This window comes from Papio anubis, chromosome 9 (genome assembly GCF_008728515.1).
Source record: "Papio anubis isolate 15944 chromosome 9, Panubis1.0, whole genome shotgun sequence".
In the NCBI taxonomy this organism is placed as follows: domain Eukaryota; kingdom Metazoa; phylum Chordata; class Mammalia; order Primates; family Cercopithecidae; genus Papio; species Papio anubis.
The window spans coordinates 8,223,593-8,251,337 of record NC_044984.1 but is presented as its reverse complement, the minus strand read 5'-3'; the positions used below and the strand labels follow the sequence as shown (position 1 = coordinate 8,251,337).

Sequence of the window (27,745 nt, the reverse complement as noted above, 5' to 3'; positions counted from 1 at the left end):
ACTGTGTGTCTAGCTCGGGGGTTTGTGGATGCACCAATCAGCACTCTGTATCTAGCTAATCTGGTGGGGACTTGGAGAACCATTTTGTCTAGCTAAGGAATTGTAAATACACCAATCAGCACTCTGTGTCTAGCTCAAGGTTTGTAAACACACCAGTCAGCACCCTGTGTCTACCTCAAGGTTTGTAAATGCACCAATCAGTGCTCTGTGTCTAGTTGAGCTGGTGAAGATTTGGAGAATTCTTATGCCTAGCCAGAGGATTGTAAATGCACCAGTCAGCACTCTGTCAAAACGGATCAATCAACTCTCTGTAAAATGGACCAATCAGGTCTCTGTAATATAGACCAATCAGCTCTCTGTAAAATGGACCAATCAGCAGCATGTGAGTGGGGCCAGATAAGGGAATAAAAGCAGTCTGCCCAAGCCAGCAGTGGCAACCCCGTAGGCTCACTTTCCGAACTGTGGAGATTTTGTTCTTTAGCTGTTAATAATGAATCTTGGCGCTGTTAATTGTGGGTTCACGCTGCCTTTATGAGCGGTAACACTCACTGGCAAGGTCTGCAGCTTCACTCCTGAAGCCAGTGAGACCACGAACCCATGGGAAGAATGAACAACTCCAGAGACGCTGCTTTTGAGAGCTGTAACACTCACCGTGATTGTCTGCAGCTTCACTCCTGTCAGCGAGACCACGAACCCACCAGAAGGAAGAAGCTCCAGACACATCTGAACATCTGAAGGAACGAACTCCAGACACCATCTTTAAGAATTGTAACACTCACCATGAGGGTCCGTGGCTTTATTGTTGAAGTAAGTGAGACAAAGAACCCACCAATTCCAGACACAGAGGTGGCATAGGAGGCTGAGATTGCCAGGTTTCCCAGGGTGACAGAGGTGGTAGAGGTAGCTAGAGAGGCCAGCCTGGAAGAGGTGGCCAGGGTGGTCAGTACAGAGGCGCTCCTATCGGCCAGTGAAGAAGGAAACCAGCTAAAGATGGCCTTTTGTAATTCCCTAAATCCTACCTTTATTTTGTTCAATAATCTACTGAATTTCTTTTTAAATTTCCTAATTATTGTTTCTTGTTGGTTTTAATTTCTCTTATTTAAAAAATCTTGACTTTAATCTCCCTTAAAGCCTTTGTCTAGATGTGTATTTACTACAATTTTCCTTGTTTCCACCTTACCCAAAGTCGCCTTCGTTTTTATAAGAGCAAGTGCTATTTCCGCTCTGAGGTTTTTCTGACACTTTTACGTTAGCCCACAGCCTACGCAAGTTCTACCCCTTTCTTTCTGTATTTTTTCTTCTCCTTTTCCTCCTCTCCTAGCCGCCGCCTCCTTCTTCCCCTCCCCACTTCCTTCTCCTTTTTCTGTTGGTATCTTGTGTTGGGAGACCACTTAATGGTAGAGCTATCAGGCATAGATGATGCCCAGGTTAATTTATTACTTCCATCTAAAATCTCTTTGCTTCAGAGACTGATGGAGCTCAACTGGTGACGAAAGACCTTTTGAAAGTGCAAATTTCTGAGTCTTTCTTTTCTCAAACTACCAAACATCAAAGTCACCAGCATTAAAGCCTTGGCGTTTGTTTTCTTTTTAGGATCATGATGCTTAGTCAAGGGACACAAAAATAGGGAGATACGGGGCCCTGACTGGACTCCTACTGGTCTGTATTGTGGAGCTTTAAGGGAGCTCAACTTTTAATATAATTTTTATGAGGGCTTAACTACCAGCAATGTTTGAAATGAAACTATTTTTATTCTTGACAATAGTAACTAGATTATCAATACACATATGCTTTTCTCAGTTCAAACACAGGGAAAGTTACCTTGTGAACTTCCTTGTCAGAGGCAATGTAGCAAGGCACCTGAGCCATTTTGTTACATTTTTGTTTATAGCTCGGATTCATGAGGGCCTGCGGAACCTCAGCATGCACTGTTAGAGATGACTTACCAATCAGCTGTCAATCAGGCAAACTTCCCCTTAGTTTATAGACATGCAGATATACTTTATACATTATTTTGAGATCACACAGTTGACTTAATTCTGCATATATGAATATGTGAAAATTATGTGAGTAAAACCTGGTGATGGTACCAGAAGTAGGCAAAGTATAGAAGAAGATGCATATAATGGGTTGAATGTGTCCTCCAAAAATTTATATGATCCTGAACTAACATCAATATCTCTGAATGTGGCCTTATTTGAAAATAGGGTGGTTGTAGATGTAATTAGTTAAGATGACTTATATGATTAGGGGTTGACAGCCCTATGACTGGTGTCTACAAAATGTGGAGATTTGGACACAGACATGAACACGGAGAATACCGTGTGACGATCAAGGCAGAGATTAGGGTGATATAGCAGAAGCCAAGGGATGCCCAAGATCACTGGCAAACTACAGGAAGCTAGGAGGGAAGCACGGGAGGAATTCTTCCTTATGGCCCTAACACGGAACCATCTTGAGTCAATAACTTGATCTCGAACTACATCCAGAACTGGGAGAGAATATATTTCTGTTGTTTAAGGCACCCAAGCAGTGGGTACTTTGCTACAGCAGCCCTAGCAAACTAATGCTGTGAGAAAGTTCACCTATCAGATTTGTTTTTAAAGAATGAGCATAGCCTAATTACACTGTTTTTATTCCATTCCACTTGCAGAGCCTTAGTGGAGGTCAACAGAGAGAGGTGTCAGAGGCATGCATCTCTCAGTTGCTGGGCTCACAGTCAAGCTAGTGGTTGTGCCTAGCTGAAAATTTCTTTGCTTTTCTGAGTGTCAAAATATAGTTATACCTACGAGGAATCTCCTATGTGAATGCAGAAGACCCCCAAAAAAGATTGACTCTAAAATCAGTTGAGGATAAAAATGAAGGCTCGAATGGCATTTCTATTAAGGTTATAAATAGTTTACTTTTAATGTTAGGATTAATGAAGAATTTATAGAAGGAGAAATGAAAAATATTTAATTCTGTTGATTTCCACATGCACGATCACGTTTAATTCTAGAATCAGATTTAGAACTGACCTTTCTCTTGGAAGCAAAATTAAGATTTGATAGTCCTGTTTTTCTCAGTGCCTGGATTCCTGATAGAATTTCCCTCTAGCTTCTGAAGTAATATGACCTCTCTGCGAATGAATATGACTGGATTCATGTTCAAACATATATGAGTGTAATCAATTCAAAATATTCTAAAACAGATAAACCTGAGGGTAGAAATATTTGGAACTGATTAAGGTGAGGATTAAAGAATAAATGTTTTCTTTTTGTGTTGCAAGCAGGCTAGCAGCCTTATTTGTGATCTTTTCTAATGTTTCATTAAACCATTTATTGAAGGTATAAAAAAGCTAAAAAACCAAAACCAATGAACCTCATAACATTAGGTAGTACAGATAATTGACATTAATTTACTTGGTAATGAGTTGGTATCATTTCAATCAAAATATTTGTCAGCAAAGATCATGTCCCATATCCAATCAATACAGTTTTGTGTAATACAAGCATAGCAAATAGGCAAGGACATTCACAAATAAAATAGAAATGTATGTATAAATGTATGTATGTATGTACAAATGCCGTATATATGTATATGGCACATTTTCTTTATCCACTCACTGATTGATGGGCATTTGGGCTGCTTCCACATTTTTGCAATTGCAAATTGTGCTGCTACAAACATGCACGTGCATGTATCTTTTTCATATAATCACCACTTTTCTTCTGGGTAGATACCTAATAGTGGGACTGCTGGATCAAACGGTAGATCTACTTTTAATTCTTTAAGGAATTCCCAAATTGTTTTCCATAGTGATTTTACTAGTTTACATTCCCACCAACAGTGTAAAAGTGTTCCCTTTTCACCATATTCACACTAACGTCTATTATTTTTTGATTATGGCCATTCTTGCAAGAGTGTGGTGGTATTACATTGTGGTTTTGATTTGCATTTCCCTAATAATGATGTTGAGCATTTTTCCGTATGCTTGGTATCCATTTGTGTACCTTCTTTTGAGAATTGTTTATTTATGTCCTTAGCCCACTTTTTGATGAGATTGTTTTCTTGCTAATTTGAGTTCTTTATGGATTCTGGATATTAGTCCTGTGTCAGAAGTATAGATTTTGAAGCTGTGGGTTGTCTGTTAACTGTGCTGATCATTTCTTTTGCTGTGCAAATGCTTTTTAGTTTAATGAAGTCCCATCTATTTACCTTTGTTTTTGTTGCATTTGCTTTTGTGTTCTTCGTCATGAAGTCTTTGGCTAACTCAGTGTCTAGAAGGGTTTTTCTGATATTATCTTCTAGAATCTTTATGGTTTCAGGTCTTAGATTTAAGTGTTTGATCTGTCTTCAGTTGATTTTGTATAAGGTGAGAGATGAGGATCCAATTTCATTCTTCTACATGTGGCTTGCCAATTATCTCAGCACCATTTGTTGAATAGGGTATCCTTTCTCCACTTTATGTTCTTGTTTGCTGTTTTGAAGATCAGTTAGCTGTAAGCATTTGGCTTTATTTCTGGGTTCTCTATTTTGTTCCATCGGTCTATGTGCCTATTTTTATACCAGTACCATGCTGTTTTGGTGACTATGGCCTTATATTATAGTTTGAAGTCAGATAAAGTGGTGCCTCCAAATTTGTCCCTTTTACTTTGTCTTACTTTGGCTATGTGGGATCTTTTTAAAATTTCATTTGAATTTTAGAATTTTTTTTTCTAGTTGTTTGAAGAATGATGGTGGTATTTTGATGGGAATTGCATTGAATTTATAGATTGCTTTTGGCAGTAGGGTCATTTCACAATATTAATTCTACTTATCTATGAACATGGGATGTGTTTCCGTTTGTTTGTGTCATCTATGATTTTTTTTCAGCAGTGTTTTGTAGTGTTCCTTGTAGAGGTCTTTCACGTCCTTGGTTAGGTATATTCCTAAGGTTTTGTTTTGTTTTGTTTTGTTTGCAGCTGTTGTAAAAGGGGTTGAGTCTTTGATTCTCATCTTGGTCACTGTTGGTGTGTACACTAATTTTGTATCCTGAAACTTTACTGAAAATATTTACCAATTCTGGAGCTTTTTGAATGAGTCCTTAAGGTTTCTAGATATACATTCATATCACCAGCATTGACAGTTTGACTTCCTCTTTAGCAATTTGGATGCCCTTTATTTCTTTCGCTTGTCTGGCTAGGACTTCCAGTACTATGTTGAATAGAAGTGGTGAAAGTGGGTATCCATGTTTTGTTCCAGTTCTCAAGGGAAATGCCTGCAATTTTTTTTCCATTCAATATAATGTTGGCTGTTGGTTTGTCATAGATGGCTTTTAGTACCTTAAGAATGCTCCTTCTATACTGATTTTGTTGAGGATTTTAATCATAAAGTGATGCTGGATTTTGTCAAATGCTTTTCTGCTTCTATTGAGATGTCATGTAATTTTTCTTTTTAATTCTTTTTATGTGATGTATCACATTTATGAACATGTATGTTAAACCATCTCTGCATTCCTGGTATGAAACCCACTTGGTCATGGTGTATTATCTTTTTGATATGCTGTTGGATTCAGTTTGCTAGTACTTTATTGAGGATGTTTGCATCTATGTTAATCAGGGATATTGGTCTGTAGTTTTCTTTTTTTTGTTATGTCCTTCCCTGGTTTTGGTATTAAGGGTGATACTAGCTTCATAGAATGATGTAAGGAGAATTCCCTCTTTCTCTATCTTTTGCAATAGTGTCAACAGGATGGGTACCAATTCTTCATTGAATGTCTGATAGAATTCAGCTGTGTCCATCTCGTCCTAGACTTTTTTTTTTTTTTTTTTTTGGCAATTTTTGTATTACCATTTCAACCTCACTGATTGTTATTGGTCTGTTCTGAAGATATGGAAGAGATTCTGTATCTTTCTGGTTTAATCTAGGAGGGTTGTGTATTTCCAGGAATTTATCCATCTCCTCTAGGTTTTCTAGTTTACGTGGATAAAAGTGTCCATAGTAGCCTTGAATAATCTCTTGCATTTCTGTGGTACAGTTGTAATGTCTCCTGTTTCACTTCTAATTGAGGCTATTTGGATCTTCCCTCTTCTTTTCTTGGATAATTTCAATAATGGTCTATCAATTTTATTTATCTTTTCAAAGAACCAGCTTTTTGTTTCATTTATCTTTTGTATTGTATTTTGCTTTCAAGTTCATGTAGCTCTGCTCTGATCTTCATTATTTCTAACCAGCTTTTTGTTTCATTTATCTTTTGTATTGTATTTTGCTTTCAATTTCATTTAGCTGTGCTCTGCTCTTCATTATTTATTTTCTTCTATTGGTTTTGGGTTTGGATTGCTCTTGTTTCTCAGTTTCCATGAAGTGTGACCTTAGACTGTCTATTTGTGGTCTTTCAGACTTTTTGATGTAGGCATTTAGGGTTATGAACTTTTCTCTTAGCACCACTTTTGCTGTGTTCCAGAGGTTTTGATAGGTTGTGTCACTATTATTGTTCAGTTCAAAGAATTTTTAAATTTCCATCTTGATTTCATTGTTGATCCAACAATCATTCATGAGTAGGTTTTTAAATTTCTATGTATTTGAATAGTTTGGAGGGTTCTTTTGGAGTTGATTTCCAATTTTATTCCACTGTGGTCTGAGAGACTGCTTGATATAATTTTGATTTTTAAAAATTTACTGAGACTTGCTTTGTTACCCGTCATATGGTCTATGTTGGAGAATGTTCCATGTGCTGATGAATGTATATGCTGCAGTTGTTGGGTAGAATATTCTGTAAATATCTGTTAAATCTGTTTGTTGTAGGGTATAAAGTCCATTGTTTCTTTTTGACCTTCTGTCTTGATGGCCTGTCTAGTGCTGTCAGTGGAATATTGAAGTCCCCGACTATTACTGTGTTGCCATCTATCTCATTTCTTAAGTCTAGTACTAATTCATTTATAAATGTGGGAGCTCTAATGTTAGGTGCATATATGTTTAGGATTGTGATATTTTCCTGTTGGACAAGGCCTTTTACCATTATATAATGTCCTTCTTGGTTTCTTTTTAACCACTGTTCCTTTAAAATTTGTTTTGTCTGAAATAAGAATAGCTACTCCTGCTCATTTTTGGTGTCAATTTGCGTGGAATATCTCTTTCTACCCCTTTGCCTTAAGTTTGTGTGAGTCCTTCTGTGTTAGGTGAGTCTCCTGAGGACACCAGAAAGTTGGTTGGTGAATTATTATCTTTTCTGTTATTCTGTATCTTTTAAGTGGAGCATTTAGGCCATTTATACTGAATGTTAGTATTGAGATGTGAGGTACTATTCTATTCATTGTGTTGAACTTGTTGCCTTTATAGATTACCTAATGCTTTTGCCTTACAGCCCTTAAGGATTCTTTTGTCTTGACTTTAGATAACCTGATGACTATGTGCCTAAGCAATGATCTATTTGTGATGAATTTCCCAGGTGTTCTTTGAACTTCTTGTACCTGGATGTCTAGATCTCTAGCAAGACTGGGGAAATTTTTCTGTTATTCCTTCAAACATGTTTTCTAAACTTTTAGATTTCTTTTCTTCCTCAAGACACCAATTATTCTTAGGTTTGGAGGTTTAACATAGTTGCAAACTTCTTGGAGACTTAAAAAATTCTTTTTTCTTTGTTTTTGATGGATTAGGTTAATTCAAATGCCTTGTCTTCAAGCTCTGAAGTTCTTTCTTCTGCTTATTCGATTCTATTGCTAAGACTTTCCAATGCATTTTGCATTTCTCTAAGTGTATCCTTGATTTTCAGAAGTTGTGATTGTTTTTAATTTATGCTATTTCACTGAAGAATTTTCCTTTCATATCCTGTATCATATTTTTGATTTCTTTAAGTTGAACTTCACCTTTCTCTGGTGTCTCCTTGATTACCTTAATAATCAACCTTCTGAGTGTTCTCTTTTTGGCAATTCAGAGATTTTGTCTTGGTTTGAATCCATTGCTACTGAGCTGGTATGATCTTTTGGAGATGTTACCCTTGTTTTGTGATATTGCTAGAATTATTTTTCTGGTTCCTTCTCATTTGGGTTGACTATGTCAGAGGGATGATCTTGGATTCAGGGGTCGCTCTTCAGATTCTTTTGTTGCACGAGGTGCTCCCTTGATGTGGCGTTCTGTCTTCCCCAAGGAATGGGACTTCCTGAGAGACAAAATGTAGTGATTGTTTCTGCTGTTCTGGGTCTAGCCACCCAGCGGAGCTACCAGGCTCCGGCCTGGTACTGGGGAGTGTCTGCAAAGAGTCTTGTGATATGATCTGTCTTCAGGTCTTGCAGCCGTGGGTAACAGCAGTTTCTCAGTGTCTCAGGGAGCCTGCAGTGGTGATCCAGTTCCTTCAAAGGGTCTGTGGATTCTCTTGACTTTCCTAGTATGTTTCTGCAGTAGTTCTTGAAGCTAAAGTTCACAATGTTAGTCTCCACACACTGCTCATAGGAGCAGGAGCTGCAAGCTAGTCCTGCCTCCTGTCTGCCATCTTCTAAAGTAAATATCTTGATAAAGAGGTTCCCCTTTTCTTTAAGCAAAATTTTATACTGTTAAATCATTTATATCCCAATCTGAAGTATTTGCAAAAGAATGATCATCTTACGCCCTCTCAAAAGTCTCTTTGTTGGCTGCAGAATAAATAACAAATTCAGTTTGCTATTTACATCAGTGTCTTTCAACATTATGAAACTAACCCACATTTCCAACTTTAGCTTCCTTTGTTTCTCTTCAGCCTTGCTGGAGTGTTCAGTGTTCCTAAATCAATGAAAATGCCATGAGCTATGCATAGACTTAGCTATGCATTTCATTCCACTTTCCCCAGCCCTCTACTCTCCCTGTTGCAGATCACTTATCACCTCTTGCATGAGATTTTCCCTTTCACCCCCTGCTTTGAACTTTCATAACACCTTATTTTGCCACTTTTCTGATGGTGATCATCATTAGGTGTTATGCACAAGCTAAATCTTCCATTGGATTCTGAATTGCTTACAAAGTGGTAAATAATTCATTACCTTTGTATCCCTAGTGCAGAGAATAGGATCCTTCCAGAATGATTATTGGAAGACAAGGAAGAGAACAATGAATAAATTGTTGATTTGTATATTTTGGGCCATACAAGCTTATTATATGATTCTAACTGGAACAAAGATATCATTTCCCAAAATAATTTTCTTTTGCCACACTTAAGGTTCCTAGCAGCAATTTTCTAACAGTTTTAGAACAGCTTTTTTTTTTTTTTCCTAGCTACACCTAAATTCCAGTCACAGAGAGCATCCTACTCTCTGATCGAGATATTTTAAGGATAAACGTTGGGATTTGTATATAAATTGTAATTAAATAATTTGCATTTTAGCATACAGAAGTTAAATACGCCGGGCGCGGTGGCTCACGCCTGTAATCCCAGCACTTTGGGAGGCCGAGACGGGCGGATCACAAGGTCAGGAGATCGAGACCATCCTGGCTAACACGGTGAAACCCTGTCTCTACTAAAAGTACAAAAAACTAGCCGGGCGAGGTGGCGGGCGCCTGTAGTCCCAGCTACTCGGGAGGCTGAGGCAGGAGAATGGCGTAAACCCAGGAGGCGGAGCTTGTAGTGAGCCGAGTTCGCGCCACTGCACTCCAGCCTGGGTGACAGAGCAAAAAAAAAAAAAAAAAGAAAGAAAAAGAAGTTAAATACCAGATTATACGGTTCTTTATTAGACGCATAGGTGTCCTGATCAGGTTTGAGAAAGACTTCTCTCTCCACATGATTATGATGGGCCTGGACTGAGAACTACAATAGATTATCTGTACACATATATTTTGCCTTTGGAAATACAACCATATGGTTGGTTACAAACCAGTAATTGCCAATATCTGCCCAGAGATGCTAGAATTAGACTAAAAACCTGAACATTCACCTCTTACTATGTGAGAACGGCTTTCAGAAGAAGTCAAGTCTGCACATATTTCTACCTTTTTGGCACCCAATTAATATTTGTCTTTCAACGTCTACTCAAAACTTGAATAGGTGAAGACAGAATTGCTGACATGCACCAGAGTCATTCTGTCCACCTAAAATTTAAGAGCCTTGATACTGTGTCTGATAGCTGCTAAGTATATCTATCCCAATTTTATTCTTGATAACTAGGGAAATAACCACGAGGTAGCACTGTGAATTCACTGGAGCCACCAAGGAATTTGTCCCCAAAGCCTCCACTCTTGCTGGAAGATCATAATGGCATTTCAATTGCTCTGATAATAGTGTCAGGGCAAACCCTTTATTTAAAAACTCTTAAAATATATAATGACTCCTCTTTCTCAATTCTGTCAAGTGAGTGCAGTTCCCTTGGAGAGGACTGAGAATTGGGAAGACGTTTACCATGAAAACTTGCAATCACTTTACAGGGTCTTTGCTTAACAGAATACAGTCTCCTACTCAATCAAAGGACTTTTTTAGTAAAGTGACTTTGTGCTTGAAGCTTGAGGAGGAACAGTGATTTTTCATTGCACTAGCTTCTTGGCATTTCATTTTTTCTTATGTAAATCAAGAAACAGTTTATTTCTCTTTCTGTATGAATTCTAAGAACACCATTTCTGTTAGTGATCACTGCAGATTCCTGTACATCATGGTATTCTGATTATCTCTGTTTGGCCTTGTTGTCAAATGTAGTAACCAACATTGAGTACTGCACATAGCAATTTCAACAAACTCATTGGCACTTGGGAGTCCAGTTTCTTGACAGGCTCTCCCACTAGGTGACTCTGGCTTACAGAGAACAGCCCATCACTGAGTTCTCATTGCTACCAGTGCTCCCCTCACCAGGGCATTCATTATGTCTCAGTAAACGGATGTCCTTTGGGATCTCTCAGGGCACACAGTCAGGTGGTGGTTTCTCAGGTCTTAGGTGGTTTGTCTGTTCTGTCTTTCCCATCTCCCTGAATTTCCCCGATCCCTTCCTAATATCATATCAAAGAAGTTGCAGCAACTCCAACTTACATACTAAGTCATCAGTGTGTCCAAGTTCCATGGAGTCATCCAAATAAAATATGAGGCCTGGATTTATGTGCCTATGCCAGCATATTGAGCCCCAAATCATTACTGAAAGGCCCTCATTCAATTTTCCATATCGATGCAAAAGTAATTGCGGTTTTTGCCAATTACTTTTAATGGCAAAACCGCAATTCATTTTGCACCAACCGAATACAAGCTAAATAAAGAGGACCTCTTGGTTCTTGAGGTGGGTCACCAACCTCAAGACCCATTTCCAGCATGTTTCCTTATTCCTACTGAGATATTAGCAGTATAAGATAGTATTAGCTTAAAGCTACTTTGCTTTGGAAGAGAAACTGTGCTTAACTGGTTGGGCTGTGCCGAAATCTTGATCTGAAATACTGAGGACTGGTAGGGCAGATCTTGTGAAAAACAAGCGTTAACTTGCCTGAGGTTGAGTTAGTTGAACAGTATCCAGGAATAGCGTGGCTATTCTTCTCTTGCAACGGGAAGGAATCTGCTTCTCGTGGCCCTGAAGTTTCAGGGAATCTGAGAGTTAAATATTTTCAGCTTCATTCACCTAAATATCCTTATCTCTGGTCCGAGGGTTTACTTTTTTGGGTCAGGACCATGATTGTAACATAATTGCTTCAGCAATTACTAACCCTCTCCTATATTATTAAAATTGCCCCCTCTATTAAATCATTTCAATTTGCATGCCCTCACCATATCATCCTATAGAAAAATAAAACCAATGAAAACACTAAAACTTTGCCTTATTTCCAAACTCCATTCTCTATTTTCCTCAGTAACAAAACTTACTAAAAATATTATGTATTCACCCTGTCTGTGTGTTCTCATTTCATTCTCTCCCTAACCTTCCCCGCTGACCTAGCCTCCACTGCCTTTGCTCTTGTTGGAGTCACCAATTTTATCCATGTTGCTAAATCCAATGGCTACTTTGTCAATTTAGTTTTTCTCAGCAGCATTTGAAAAGCTGGTATCTCCCTCCTTGTAACACAGTGATGTGAGTTACATTTCTTTATTACATTTCCATTCCACCACACTCTCTTTGCTTTTTTCTTGTCTTCCTAACAGAAGATAACAAATGAGATGCTTCTCATTTTCTTTTGCTGTTTTTTTTTTATCCATCTAACCTCGACAGATTCAAACATCTCAGAGCTCAGATATGGTGTCACTTCCTCATCAGTGATTTATTTTTATTTTTAAAGGTACTCCCATTTATATGGTGATGACTTTGGAATTTATCTCTCTGATGTTCTATCATTAGTTACAGATTCATATATCCAATTATCTATCTGAGCTCTTCACTTGGTTATTTCATAGATGTGTCAAGCATAACACGTAAAAAACATAATTTTTATTTCTAGTAATTACTCCCAAAATCCTAAATAGCCATATACTGCCAGTTGTTATGTCCTTTGCAGGGGCATGGATGAAGCTGGAAACCACTATTCTCAGCAAACTAACACAAGAACAGAAAACCAAACACCACATGTTCTCACTCATAAGTGGGAGTTGAACAATGAGAACACATGGACACAGGGAGGGAACATCACACACTGGGGCCTGTCAGGAGGTGGGGGACTAGGAGAGAGATCTCATTAGGAGACATACCTAATGTAGATGACGAATTGATGGGTGCAGCACACCACCATGGCACTTGTATACCTATGTAACAAACCTGCACGTTCTGTGCATGTACCCCAGAACTTAAGGTATAATAATAAAAAAAAAAGTTGTTTTGAATCCTCTTGTCCTTTAATTCCTGTCTTTATCTAATCATTCACCAAGACCTAGCAGCTTTATCCTACATAATATATATAAATCATTCATTAAGAAAATCCCCTAACCCCATTGCCACCATCAGGTCTGAACCATCATGATATCTCATAGGGACTGCTTACTGTAATAACTTATCAGCTTCCTAATTGTACTCCCTCACCAAAGTATACAGTATTCTTCCTATAACTAAAGTGAACTTAAGTCTATATTTGAGTCAAATTATGTTGCAGATAGCTTTAAATTCTTCAGTGTCTTTCCATTGCACTTAAATCCAAATTCCCTCTCACGACCTACAAGGTCTTTTATGATCTTGACCATGATCTCCTGCCATTCACTCCTTGCTCATCACACTTTGGTCATTCAGACCTTTGTGACATTTTCTCAAACATTTGCTCCTTAAGGTCTTTGCACTTACTTGCTCTGCCATCTTTTGGAGATGTTATTTCTCCAGGATGTTGTATGACTAGATTATATTTGTCATTCAAGTCTCAGCTAAGAGTTCATTTTCTTGGGTTGATCTATCCTGACTATGCTATATACAGGTATCCTTCACCTTCAGTTGTTCTCAATTGCATTAATCATGACTCATAATAATTTCTTTGTTTACTTGATCATTATTTGTCTTCCGTAATGCTTTCTATGACTGTACATTTCATGAGAGCATGGATTTTGTCACATTTGATCTGTATTTTCTGCACCCAAGATAGAGTCTAACAGACATTCAATGTGCTAATGGATATCTTTTTATTAAGCTGGGAACTAAAACAGAAAAAAGGAGTCTTTCTGTGTTTTCTGTAGCCCCTTCACTACACTCACCTAGAGAAAGCCTGAAAACTCTCTCCTAAATACTTGGAGTGAAAGACAGTGCAAATATTTCTTTCAACCCTAAGTTATCATCTTTGCATAATTTCTCAGAATTAATATAATCTCAGAAGAAATATACTTACCTTGGTTATATTACTTTCATCCTAGGTAGACCAGAACGAGAATTATGTACAGTAAGAGGTTACTAACACTGCTACTATTTCTACCTCTGTATCCTTTGCCTGACTGCTGACCACAGAGAAATTGAATTTTGAGATGCCATGTTTGCAATTAAATTTCTAGGGTCCACAATATAGAGGCACCAAATGTGGAGCTTCCAAGATTGCAATCAGCCTTCAAGTTTCTTTTGTTTCTATGCCTAAAAAATTAACACAAACTGGGCCTTGGCTCAGTTAGGGTATGGGGAAAGGTATTCTTTGAGACAGTATTAAAATAAAGTAAGCTTTAGCCTATGCATCTAATTTTCTTTTCTTTTTTTTAAATTACAAGGTATCCAAAGCATCTTTGTAAATTTAGCAGTTAAATCAATGTGTATCTTTTTCACTTTCAGAGAGGAAAAATGAACAAATAAAACTAGTATAAAACTAATTTTGATTTTTACCAAATTTATTGATGAGAACATTTATATCTCTTTATTTGTAAATATTTTCTTTTTTGTACACAAAGTTCCTGGCTACTCTAGGCTGGTTAGTACAGGATTGATCATCCCAAAATATCTTTGCCACAATACAAATGATGTGCTTTTGATGGCATGTCCCAAATGCATATTTCCTTTTGTGGCCTGACATATGGTATTGTCTGGAGAATATTCAATATATGCTTGAAAAGAGAATGTGTTCTCTCTTCCTTTTACGGAGTCTTTCATAAATATCAGATCGGGTTGCTTGATAGTGTTTGTTAATGTATTCTGTATTCTTACAGATGTTTTGCTGTTCTACAAATTACTGAAAGAGAATCATTGAACCCTTTTTAAAAAGATATCTTATATACAATCCAAACAATGTTTCCCTGGGGTGTAGAGATGATCTACATTGAGGCAATATATCCTTTGAGAGTTTTGACATTTTAACATAACCATATATAAGCTTTTGATTGAAGGTCTTATCACAGCATCTTGACAATCACTGCCTGGTGCAGTCCGTGGAAGTACCTCTTTTGTAGAGAAATTTTGTTTGATAAATAATTAATAGTTCAATTTAGGCTTCTTATTTTATAAACATTTTCTACATAAATTTTCCCTTTTTACTTACAGATTATCTTTCATTCATTGACCTGCAATGCTCAAATAATCTTTGAACTTACTCTGACAATATATTTATCCGTAATATATACTTTCACTGTGATTATAATAAGATTATTCATAGAATTCCACAGCATTTATTAAGAACTGTCACTTTAGTGAGTCTGCCAAAAGTAGAGCTTTGCAGGGTGATCTGAGACGAACAATCTAACGAAGACTATGAGAAGGAACTAGTTGCTTTTCATAAAGATGCAAATAACAGCAAGATCCTATTACAGTTCTTTTGAATTAGTCATACAACTTTGCATCTGGAAACAGGGTTTAGAACTATGAAAATGCCCTCTACTCTCAATAGTTGATATTAGGATATTAATTTCTCTTTGTTCTGAAACATGTTTTAAAAAACAGCAACTCTAAAGAAAGGAAGAGTGAGAGAAGAGAGAAACAGGGAGACACAGACAGAGTCAGACACAGAGATACAGAGATCCAGCCAGCTGTACATAAGATTCACTACATTACAATTACAGATATACTAATTAATTAATTAATTAGTGTAATTTAATTAATTAAACAGATATACTAATTGATTAATGGAGTCATTAATCCATAAAACATTAATGCAACAACTGAAGTTAATTTAGAAACATCTTATCTTTGTTTGTCCTAGAAAAGCTTAGTTTTTCTTCAGATCTGTTTCTGTTGAAATTTTCTTCCTTTTAGAATAGACATTACTGTCCAAAGCACCTTTAGAGATGCACGTCTTAATTTATTGTTCCCCAGTATTAGGATAAATGAATGGCTTGAGGGGTAGATTAGAGCTATGAACTCACCAAAAATCACAGCTAATTCCGTCTCTGGAATAAAGTAGCTGGAGGTGGCGATGAGAAAGGACAAATAGTAGGCAATAAAGAGGAAAAGGAAGGAAATGACAGCTTTCAGGGCTCTCACATGGGCTTCTGTGCTGGGGTCTCTGCACCCTGTGGCACTGAGCTGCATTCGCCTGATATGTCTCCACAGGGAGAGGATCAAGAGGAAAAATGACACCAGGCACACAGAAAAGGGGAGCAGCGTTACTAGGTTGAGAAATAACTTGGTAGAAGCATGTTGAGCTTTAGTTACTCTGCAACTCCAAGTTAAGTTTGTTTTCCTCTTTGCCTTCACACAACGCCTGAAATCAGCATTCAAATTCTCAGTGGCTGGAAGGTTAATAAACACAGAGAGAACCATGCACCCCAGTAGAATCCAGGAAATCACCCTGTCAATTCTCCACTTCATCCAGAGGAAAAGTGGGTGAAAGAAATTAGCTATCTTGAAGAAATAGTAAATGCTGAGGCAGGTTGCAAACCAGATACTTAAATGGTTGGTTAGTGTCCAGAAGAAGTCAATGATTCTCATTTGTTTACCAGTGGCATAGACATCTGGATACAGCACCAACATAAAACAATCTAATAATATTACACATAATAGACAAATTCTGGAAATGGCCAGACTTGTGAGGATTAAATCAATGGAGGCAATTTTCCTCTTCTTGACCCAGTCCATGCAGTTTACCAATCCAATGAACGCATTCCCTAAGATCCCCACTGAAAACTCTCCAATTGCTAAGAATAGTAAAGTAGTCTGTACTTTATCTGTCATGTTTAAATAGAGAAATACGCAATTAGTTTCTAGTTGACCTGATGGAGTTTGACATCCACACCTGCTTCTTAGATTTTGATGTAGTTTTCGACTCTTTGTTGTAGTCTGTCTTGTGATGGAGACTGGAATGATAAATGAAGACTGGAGCTATCTTCATTAAATCCTAATTAGTCTTGACAAACAATGTGGTTGGTGATCCTTGGTCTGGCCACTGTATGCCCATTTACCTACTCAGTAGGTTGTAATTTTCCACATATGGTTAATTTAGGCTGAGCTACTTTACTAAGATGCAAATTCAGTCAATTCCCTTTCATGGTCCTGCGTTGTCTTTCTGAGGCTAAGGTGTGTGCATTTTGGATTCGTTAATTTGTGATGTATATTAGTAACCTCAATAGGGTTTCTAGATTTAGCAACTAAAAATTCAGGACACCCAGTTAAACTTGAATTACAGATAAGAAAATGAATAATTTTTTAGTGTATGTCCCAAATTGCTTAAGATCAGGGCTTTCAGGAAGTACTGAAGTTCAAATTTGATTGAGTGCTCCATTCTGGCAACCTAAACATCAAGAATTTGGTAGCAAGTATAAAACTAGCAAAAATGGAAATTTATTGAAGAATTTTTATTTTCCTGAATGTTAATATTGATAATTAGTCAAGAATCCAAAATTTGGTTCCATAGTGAGAGTTATATATTTTCAGGAAATTTAAAAAGTTAACACTAAACATAGATTATTTGATTCCAAATAAACTTTAGGTCATTATTTTGGCCATTCAGATGAACAGTTATATGGCATAGTGTCTCTTTAATACAACACATTGTCTTATTGACCAAGTGACATTTAATGGTTACTTAACAATGTTATATATAATAAGGTAGAGGACCTATAATAAAAAAAGCTATTGATTATCTTAAAATTTTTCATTTTCTCTTAAAATGTTCTCAAGGAAACAAGGTAACGTCTGTTACCTTGTTTGTGGTGATGATATCATGGGTCTTTGAAATTGTATACATTAAATATATGCAGTTCTTTTTATTATCTTAAAATTTTTCATTTTCTCTTAAAATGTTCTCAAGGAAACAAGGTAATGTCTGTTACCTTGTTTGTGGTGATGATATCATGGGTCTTTGATATTGTATACATTAAATATATGCAGTTCTTTTTATATCAATTATACTTTTATAAAGATTTAGAAAAATTTAAAAAATGTTCTCAAGGGTAGTTGTATGCATGACAGGGAAGATAGTAAAATTCTGTATTTCATTCTTTCCACATTCCTTTATACAAACTGCATGAGTATCTAGATCCTCAACCCTTCTAGCAGCAGACTGAAGGTTAAACTTTCCACATCTCTAGAGATGTATTCTTAGTTTGAAATAGCTTCTCTACTTTAGAGTTACTGAGAAGTGCTTTACTACATGATGTTTCCATAGACTAGTTTTTGGGTACTCACATCTTCCTAGGAACGCATGTCTTCTCTTATCCTTCCTTAAAGGACAAACCTTCATTCCAGAGATGTAGCCTCAATTTTGGACAGTCTGCATGATTATGTCGCCATGTTCACAGAAAACTGGAACATCATCTGTGATAGGATGACCTTGGAAATGATCCCTGACCTAGACTCATCATTTCTTTTTATTTATTTATTTATTTATTTATTTATTTATTTATTTATTTTTATTTTTGAGACAGAGTTTCGCTCTTGTTGCTCAGGCTGGAGTGCAATTTCGGCTGACCGCAACCTCCACCTCCCAGGTTCAAGCGATTCTCCTGCCTCAGCCTCCCAAGTAGCTGGTATTACAAGCATGTGCCACCATGCCTGGCTAATTTTGTATCTTTAGTAGAGACGGGGTTTATCCATGTTCGTCAGGCTGGTTTTGAACTCCCGACCTCAGGTGATCTGCCATCTTCAGCCTCCCAGAGTGCTGGGATTACAGGTGTGAGCCACTGTGCTTGGCCTAGACGCATCATTTCTATCCCACAGTGTATCCTGGTAAATGAAGTGCTCACAGGAACTATGATGACATATTTGCCCAAATTATTTTTAGACTTTTGTTTTGTTTGGTTTTGGAAACAAATGTAGACTTATGCATACCCATGTTGTATAGCATTAAGTTATGTGAATATATAGTTAAGAAAAAAAGTTCTACAAGACAGCATTTTGTCAAAAGCTTACTACTTTGAACCCCAGTCACTGTGGTCACTGGAGATGTTTGAAACATTGGAGAGGCAAGAAACAAAATATGGAAGAAAAAAACTGAAGCCTAATGGGGTAAAACCTTCTCAAAAGTACTAATTCAATAAAACATTTATTTCATCTAAACATTTAGAAAAATATAAAGTTCATCCTAGTATAAAATCTACAGGTATTTTGTAGAAAATAATATTCCATCAAGAGAACATGAATTCTTCCATCTTGTACAATAAAGAGTAACATAAACAGCTAGCATGTTAAAAATACAGTTCATAAATTTATATACTTAGGGCTATAAATATTAGTAATATACAGAGTGAGTTTTGCATAATAAGATAATTGATAATTTTCAGGTTAAGTAGTATTTTAGTTACAGTAAAAGGAAATTAGTAGATTGAAATGCATCAGAATTAAACATAGAAAGTAATGGGAGTAAAAGCGACAATGTACAGCCATGTTAGAACGTACACAACCTGAGATATGCCAGACCAAACGTTTCAATAATATTATAGTGAGGATGGATTTCATGTTCACAGAAAAATTAAAAATTTTAGTTACTTATTTTCCTTCTTTTTAAATAAAAATTATTCTGTATTTTTTGTAAACATTTGTTGCTTATTCCAGTGACGGTATGTGCTTATTCCATGGTATATGCTAATTTCTTCCCAATTCATTTCTTTTGTTAAGTCCTGAGTGAAAACCTTTGCAGGGTCTGGCTAGAGAAAAGAACCTGAGTGGGCAGTCTGACTGATATTTGTTATCCCCATTCTTTAATCCAGATTGTGAAGAGGGCTTAGGAACACCCCTTAGTGGGTGGTACTTGAATGGGTTTGATTCCCACCCAGGTGCTCCATGAAAAGCAAGTTGTTTGAGAGGAAATTTAATCTCAAGGAAAATAAATAGCATCAGAACAAGGTTAATCAGAAAATATTCTCTAGGAGACCACAGAAAGCATCATTCAGGAAAACCAAAGACCAGAGAAGATCTGAGTTCCTAGTCAATAAGCCAAATGGGAGTGACTCAGCAGAGCCATGAAAGGAGCACAGTTAAGGAGCGGTAATAAAAATGTATGACAGAGAAAAATGAGAAATCAGTTACTGTAGCTCAGGTTGACTTTACCATGAGCCAGAGTAAAATCTAAAAAGATTTTAACCAGGCAATAGATGCCTAACATTTGCAGTGAGGAGACAAGAAGAGAACCATGAGCTCTGAAATTCTTCGAGGAAAAGGAGTGTAAAGATGAGCATTTCTGGGTTGTAAAGAGATACAAAAGATGTATTCATTAGTTTGCTACTAGGTCCTGATAATACTTAAAGATATGCATCTAAAATAAATGACATAACTGGGGAAAATGAGAATAGACTTATAAGAAAATTATATTTTTTGTTAGTGAATATTTGATTTTAAATTCAATTTATACAACAAAGATTTCATGTCACGCAGGCAATTTTTCTACATGTCAGCATTCTGACAGATGCCTGCCTCAGTTTGTTATTTAAAATAATTAAAATAAGTGAGTGACCCGAGGGATAGAGAATTGCTACAATCTCTCCAAACGCCATAGCTAACTTGTAGTTTGTAATAAGATAGCTAAAGTTCACCAAAAGAGAAGTAATATAGTATAGGAAAAAAAAGAAGATAAGCAAAGTCATAGTTTTAATGGCTCTCACATGAGCTTCTGTGCTTGGGTCTCTACCGCCAGTAGCATAGAGTTTTATTTGCTTGGTATGTCTCCACAAAGATCTTACTAAAAGGAAAAATGACATCAATGACACAATAAATGGGACAATTGCAAGCAAGTTAAAGAGAGTCAAAGGTTCAAAATATGGCATTTTACTCACATGGAACATTTCAGTAACGTTTCTTTTATGTTTGGCAATTGCATGAAACCTATAATCATGACTCAGTACTGTTGCTATTATAAGACTGACCAACAAGGAAATGGCAAAACATCCCAGCAGGATCCAGCGAACCACCATATCAATTTTCCGCTTCAGCCAGAGAAAAAGTGGGTGAGAGGAATTGGCTACCTTGAGAGAATAGAAGACATTAAGGCAGGCAGTAAACCACATATTTAAGTAGTTGGCAAATGTCCAGAAGGTACAAATGACTATCTGTAGTTTAGTTTTTGTATAAACGTCCGGGTAAAGTACTATTACAATGCCATTTACAACCATTACACTGATCAAACAAATTCTGGAGATAACTAAATTGGTGAGGATGCAGTCAATTGTGGAGATCTTTTTCTTCTTAATCCAGTCAATCCAGTTGACTAGTCCAATGTATCCATTCCCCAATATTCCTATTATGAATTCTCCAGTTATTAGGATTATAAAGATGTTATCTGCAGGACTGAACATGTTTGTAGAGAGAACAATCTGATGTCAAATATCACCGTAGATGAGCTAATTTACAGGTGATCTGTTGAAGCATGATAAATAAATTCTTCGAATCATGCAATAATGTATTCATCTGCTATTATTTTGACTTTGTTATCATTCCAGAAGTGTTCAGCTCTCCCCTGAAATAGGATTGTCTCTACATTCCTGAAGAAGAAACCAACTAATTGCTCCAAATGAGCAGCTTGTCTAGTTACTTATAGCCTGGAAAAATTAAAATTGTTACCCTTTAGTGAGTGATAACTGAAATGCTTGGCTGAAATTGCTCTCATGCAAATTCAAAGAGGTTTTATATCACGAATTTGCAACAGGCTTCTTGCTGCAGCTCTATATTTGGACCTTCAAACTGAGTTTCGAATAGGGAGTCACAAAAAAGAAAGAAATGTTTAATAAAAATCCAACTGTGTAATTAAAACTTCATTTTCATCATGTAAGTAATAAATAAGCCACAAATCAGTTCTCCCAGATGCAAACAAATTTTCACTTTGGAAGTAATTAGTACAATTAGATTGTAGATAACATTTAGTCAGAGGATAATAATTCTTGTCATCATTTAAACAGCTAATTAGGGAAGGATATGATACAAATCTATAACTATAAATGACATTTATTTTAGGCAGGCACATGGCAATATTTATGAAGAATTTGCTTTCTTTTCAATTGTTCCTTAGAAGTGAAATATGCCAGGTAAAGATTTGTTATCTTTATTTTTTTTAATGTGAGAAATACCCTTGAAGACAATTCACTTCCTGAAACATTGTCTCTTGTATAATAAGCATTGTAATCTAAAATTAGGGAAATTTAAGTTTTACATTATTCTAGTTCAAATCAACTCTTTTTACAAGATTTGTAATCTCACAGTGCATATTATAGTCATATTTCTAGATAGGGCAAACACATAAAAAAGTAACTACTCGGCAGACTGAGGCAAGGGGGATCACTTGAACCTGGAGGTGGAGGTTGCAGTGAGCCGAGATCGCGCCACTGCACTCCAGCCTGGGTGATACAGTGAGGCTCCGTCTCAAAATAATAATAATAATAATTTTTTTACCTGCCAGTATTTCCAAAGAATAGGACTAATTCTACTATTAAATTGAATTTATTTGTTTTGGGGTGAGGGAGAGTACAACTTAGCCCCAAATACATTTAAATATAGATAATAAAAATCACAATACACTAGGGATCTTCTTGTATTTAAATAGTTCTAGAATGTGTGCAACACATGCAGGATTTTTTCTATTTCTGACACTTGTGTAATGTGTAACAGGAAAGCATAAACTTAATAACTTAAAGAAACCTAGTTATCCATAAAATATTGCTGGAAACAAAATAGAAAATAAAATGATGCAGAGGGAAAAGAACATGTCAGAGATTTCTGAGTTAGAAGGCTAGAGAGAACATTCCAAAAACTATTTGGGAACTGACTTCTAAAATTGCCATCACCAGCTACAGTACTTATGAACAAGCCGACTACTGGCACCCTCAACCTTCTTTCTCAAGGTGGTTCTGCTATACATAACTGTGCCTCCTCTCCTGGTCAAACCTTCATTCTTGAGATTATACTCCTTTTCCCACATCATATATCATCCTAGACAGAACCTCATTAAAGACTGTTTTTCTCCCTTCTTGATCAAGACAAACTCTTCCAGAAATGGAGGGGATAGGGCAGTGAAGATAAGGACCGGTCTTCATTTCAAAGTAGAAGTTGTTTTGCATGATTGATTTTATAGAAAGGGTTGATGAGTTCTGAAATATTTTTCCCAAAGCCCATTTGCCTGAAATTCTTCTACTCATTGAATTCAAGGCCTTTGCCAGTATTTGTCAGAAAATAAGTAGAACCTCTTTGCATTTAGTCAATGACATGAAATGATGAAATGTTAGTGTGGGATTTAGATTCACTTTTTCTGCAATGACAAGGAATATGTGGTGCAATGATAACATTAGATTACCAAATAAACAAGACAAAAATGTGAAGGAACACAAAACAAATCTTCAGAATCATGGTAGACATTAATGACTTCCAATAGCATGTAAGAGAAAATGAATGCAAACAGAAGGGAGAATACCTGTTGTTGATTTCTTTCTCCTTGTAGTCAGGCTTTATGGGGTTTTTAGGGGTCTCTATGGACCAAAAGGCTTTCTTCTTCTAAGGAAACCCTTCACAAATCTTAGCATCTTCAGAAAAGCTTCCCTCAACTTGCTGTTTCCCATGATTAGAATGAATGAATGGCTTGATGGGAAAATGACAGTTACTATGTCACCAATCATCAACACTAATTTTCCCTGGGGAATCAGAGTGCTAGAGGTCATAACAAGAAAGACTGGGTAGTACACAATGAGGAGGAGCAGAAAGATGATCACTGCCTTTATGGCCCTCATGTGGGCCTCTGTGCTGGGGTCTCTCAACCCTGTAGCATGCAGTTGAATCTGCTTGGTGTGTCTAACTAAGGAGAAAAGTAACAAGAAAAATGAGATCAGGCAAAGCATAAAGGGAACCATCGCCCCCAGGTTCAGGGTTAACTGTTTGAAAGCACCTGGAATTGTACTCACTTTGAATGCCCAAGTAATGTTTTCTTCATGACTGACCTTGAAAAGGTGATACCACATACCATTAATTGGAAAGCTAATAATTAAGGAGATAAGAAAGGACCCCAGAAGAATCGCAAGGATGACCTTGTTGATCTTTAGCTTCAGCCAGAAGAAAAATGGGTGGGATATATTGGCTATCTTGAGTAAATAGAAGATACTGAGGCAAGAAGTAAACCAGAGACTTGAATTATTGGCAAATGTCCAGACAGCATCCATAATGCTTTCTAGCACATTAATGTCATATGTACCTGGAAAGAGCAGTATAAAGAAGCCATCTAATGATATTACACACAGCAAACAGATTCTGGAGATGGCCAAGCTGATCAGGATGATGTCAATCAAGGAAACATCTCTTCTTTTGAGCCAGTCAATGCAGTTAACTAGTACAATGAATCCATTTCCCCAAATCCCTATGGTCAATTCACCAGCAATTAAAATAATATATATTGCCTCTATTGTACTTGGCATACCAGCAGAGACTTCTGATTTTGAATATCACTGATGATGAATTGACTTTCAGCTGACCAGTGAAGAACAATGTATCTGTATACCACTTAGACCGTGGTATAATTGTCTTTATCTCTCTTTTTTGTTGGCAGATGAAGATAGCCAGTCCTGCTCTGGGCTAGAGCTGCTTACAGACTTCAATGATTGGGGCCAGTAATTTCCTTTGGTGTGGTGCAGTGATGACAGAAGGGCTCTAGGATGCAAATGGGAATGGATCTGGTTTCTTAAATTTGCACAATTTTTCTTATTTTAAGCTCTGTATATTTTGGATTTATCAATAGAGCTGTTGACCAGGAACTTCAAGGTGTATCAATTGCTTGGAAAATATGGCTCGAATTTAATTTGCTGGCCGACTATCCACCCTTGTTAGTATATTGGCATAGCTATCGCTATTACAGATTCTAGGTTTAATGTGTTAGCTTGTGTAGCCAGTTTACTTGCTTGGTTGACTAAAGCTTTCAACAAATTGTTGCTAACATTAAATGAGGCTTAAATGGCACAACTAGTGGAATGTAGAGGAAAGAATCTAAGGGTTTAGGAAGATAGATAGGAGTATTAAGGTGCATTTATTGTATGGGAACTTCACCTTCTCCCCATTACATGACTTAAGAGGGCCAAAAGGACACTCCATTCACTAGGGCATTGAGAAATACATTATTGAGGTAATTCCCAGTATCCTCAAAAAGCTGTGCAGTGTTGTCTTCTCAACAGAAGGTACAATGGGGGAAATAAACATGAAATTGTAGAGTTGTCAGTAAACGGGACACAGAAAATTCTGGTTTAGATGGTAGGGTTTCTTTTTTTTTGAGATGGAGTCTCACTCTGTGGCCCAGGCTGGAGTGCAGTGGCCGGATCTCAGCTCACTGCAAGCTCCGCCTCCCAGGTTTACGCCGTTCTCCTGCCTCAGCCTCCCGAGTAGCTGGGACTACAGGCGCCCACCACCTCGCCCGGCTAGTTTTTTGTATTTTTTAGTACAGACCGGGTTTCACCGTGTTAGCCAGGATGGTCTCGATCTCCTGACCTCGTGATTCGCCCGTCTCGGCCTCCCAAAGTGCTGAGATTACAGGCTTGAGCCACCGCACCCGGCCCTGATGTTAGGGTTTCTTAGAGTGTTCTTGCTTTGTACCTGAATGTAGCTTCCGTACATAGAAAAAATAGTCAAAATACTGATCATTTATCTTTAGAATGGAAACAGATCAGTCTGAACTGTGAGGAGGACAAAGAGCAAGAAACTAAAAAGCCTGAGAGATATGCAAGACTCTTCAATCTGAACTGAATAATAAGAATACATGCTCTGAATTTTCTTAGCTCTATTTTTTGGCAGTAGGTGTATTATAAATATTAGTATATTAATTATGTACACATTGGAAACACACAGTTTGTTTTATTGAGACACACTGAAACATGTCATTGGACGTAATAGAACATATTTGAAATGATAGAAAAAGGCACACAGCAATACACAGTTTCCAGAAATTGTATTTTGAAACTAATATTAAATTTTAAGGCAATATTAAATATTGCTTATCAAACAAACAATACAAAGTATTTAATGAGATAATGTGTCATATGTTCAGAGTTTGACAAAATAAAGAGATAAAAATTAATCTTGCAGATTTTTATGAGAAAGTAAATGGCTATTGTTACTCTATTAAGTGAAATTTGGGGTTTCTTTCATGCCTCTCTGTGAATTTTGTTTCTGAAGAAATATCAGATTTCACAACTCAAAAAGATGCACTGTGCTTGTCATGACCAAAGCCATAGAAGAGGTAATATTCTGAGAAGGACTTCACTAAAGAAATTGATTCGCATCCAACTGACAGACAAGGTTGCACCATGTTTACATCTCAGGGAATGCAGTATTTCATTATTTTGATTAAACTTTTGGAATGATAAAATTTTGAGGAGGGGAATAAAATGGGTTGAAGGTTATTATTTGGAAATGGAAGTACTCTGGGATCAATTTATAATGTCCAGAAAAGATGAAGATGAAAATATATCGTGTAGGTGGGTGATTAATAACTGACATTTTAAAATTTCTTGGTAAACCCAGATATAGAATCCAAGTTTGCCTTCTGAGTCATGGTCTTTTCCCCTGCATCCCTTCTTTTCTTTAGCTGTGAAGTTATTATGCCTATATTCAAATGTAAATGCAAATATGCTATAGTATATGACCAGAGTTCCCTAAGGGCCTATACTTACTAAAATGCCACCCTTTTATCTTTTCTTGCTATAAATTAAACCCAAATGATCTCAATTTATTTGACACCATTGAATATGTGTGTGTGTGTGTGTGTGTGTGTGTTATTTGCCCTTTGGATTTAATCTTAGCATTGAGAAGTTAAAGAGCGATCCTAGCTGACAGACTTTAACATGTCTTTCCATTGCAGAAACACTTTAATCTAGAATGTTAGTTTATTGATCATTTCTGTCTCCACTAGAAAACAAATGAAATGCTGGGAAACTTATGACATCATTTTCTGTATGTCTTTCCATGAGAAGTGAGCAAACACAAACCTACTTAGGCAGATATTTCTTAAATTTCATTTTCTTTTCTTTGTTGAAATACTGTTTACCATTCTTTAGAATCTTACATCTTTTACAGGCATTTGTCCTCGAATTATGCCACTGATCATTACTGATCAGGGGAAATGATTATACTCTTCATATTTGTAAATCAAGAACAGAATACTGCCGTACTGTCCTATTTTCTGACAACTTATATTTTGAATAGTTGCTGACTTTATCTTCCACCCCATTCTAAACTCTTCACTGTATCCATTGGGATGCCTAGTAAACCATTAGCAGAAGTCTTATATTCTCATTCATTTCTCTAACAGTTCACTTTATCTTCTTCATTTGAACTCGAGGTTCTGGAACTTTTTTGTTCAATGGACTCCTTTTCCAGTCTGGCGCATGCTATAATTTCAGAATAATGTTTTTAAATGCATGAAATAAAAATATTTGAAATTTATAAGGAATCCGTATATATATATGACTTTTTCCTACAGTATGAAATATATTTTTAATATAATATAGGAATTTATGTGCTTTTTAATTGACATAACAAAAATATCTGGCAGAAAGACCAGTGATGAAAGTAAATGATAATAAGTGGCACCTGTAACAACAAATATTTTTGACTTCCGAAGTAAAAAAATTAGAGACTGCTGGTATGATATGTGCTTGTTACTTACATTCAAGACATAAGAAATACTAGATTGAAGCTAAGGATTAATAAAAATAAGTATATAATTTGGTGCCCCTCCCAGTTTATTCATCACTCATGTCCATGGATCTTTTTATTTTAGTACTCTACAATTAAATCCTGTGGCAGCTGTTTTCTCTCTCAGACCCTCAGAGAAGTGGGTCTAAAGCTGGGGTGGGTGGGTGTTTTTCTTTCCCTCTCTTGTAACTTCCAAATTATTCTGTTTCCTTTTTTTTTTTTTTGAGACAAAGTTTCACTTTATTGCTTAGGTTGGTCTTGAACTCCTGGCCTCTAGCGATCCTCCTGCCTTGGCCTCCCAACGTGTTGAGATTACAAGTGTGAGCCACTGTGCCTGGCCAGATTATTCTCCCTCTAGTCCCTCATAAGACATACAGCAGTTCGTTATC

The 27,745-nt window shown here is 36.7% G+C and overlaps 4 protein-coding genes across 8 annotated transcripts in view; 1 reads left to right on the top strand and 3 right to left on the bottom strand.

Moving 5' to 3' along the window:
• The first annotated feature begins 687 nt into the window (after nt 1–687).
• The window catches only part of PRH2 (proline rich protein HaeIII subfamily 2), a 218,060-nt gene continuing 191,002 nt past the window's right edge, over nt 688–27,745 (top strand). For 4 of the 5 annotated variants that reach the window (XM_031650242.1, XM_031650241.1, XM_031650239.1 and 1 more), the window contains exon 1: nt 688–807. The gene's annotated coding sequence lies outside the window, so the exon portion shown is untranslated. The remainder of the gene's footprint in view (nt 808–27,745) is intronic. The other variant, XM_031650243.1, reaches the window with a different exon arrangement.
• Nucleotides 15,416–16,503, bottom strand: TAS2R7 (taste 2 receptor member 7). The gene has a single exon (XM_031650237.1). It carries the CDS (start codon nt 16,440–16,442, stop codon nt 15,489–15,491), a length of 954 nt encoding a protein of 317 aa, XP_031506097.1. The 5' UTR covers nt 16,443–16,503; the 3' UTR covers nt 15,416–15,488.
• On the bottom strand, nt 20,066–21,305 carry TAS2R8 (taste 2 receptor member 8). The gene has a single exon (XM_009180211.4). The coding sequence runs from the start codon at nt 20,993–20,995 to the stop codon at nt 20,066–20,068; it is 930 nt and encodes a 309-aa protein (XP_009178475.1). The 5' UTR covers nt 20,996–21,305.
• TAS2R9 (taste 2 receptor member 9) lies at nt 23,114–24,177 on the bottom strand. Its single transcript, XM_009180210.4, has one exon. It carries the CDS (start codon nt 24,089–24,091, stop codon nt 23,156–23,158), a length of 936 nt encoding a protein of 311 aa, XP_009178474.1. The 5' UTR covers nt 24,092–24,177; the 3' UTR covers nt 23,114–23,155.

Coding starts and splice junctions, on each gene's coding strand:
- TAS2R7 (XM_031650237.1), bottom strand. CDS start 16,442: ATGACAGATAAAGTACAGACTACTTTACTATTCTTAGCAATTGGAGAG.
- TAS2R8 (XM_009180211.4), bottom strand. CDS start 20,995: ATGTTCAGTCCTGCAGATAACATCTTTATAATCCTAATAACTGGAGAA.
- TAS2R9 (XM_009180210.4), bottom strand. CDS start 24,091: ATGCCAAGTACAATAGAGGCAATATATATTATTTTAATTGCTGGTGAA.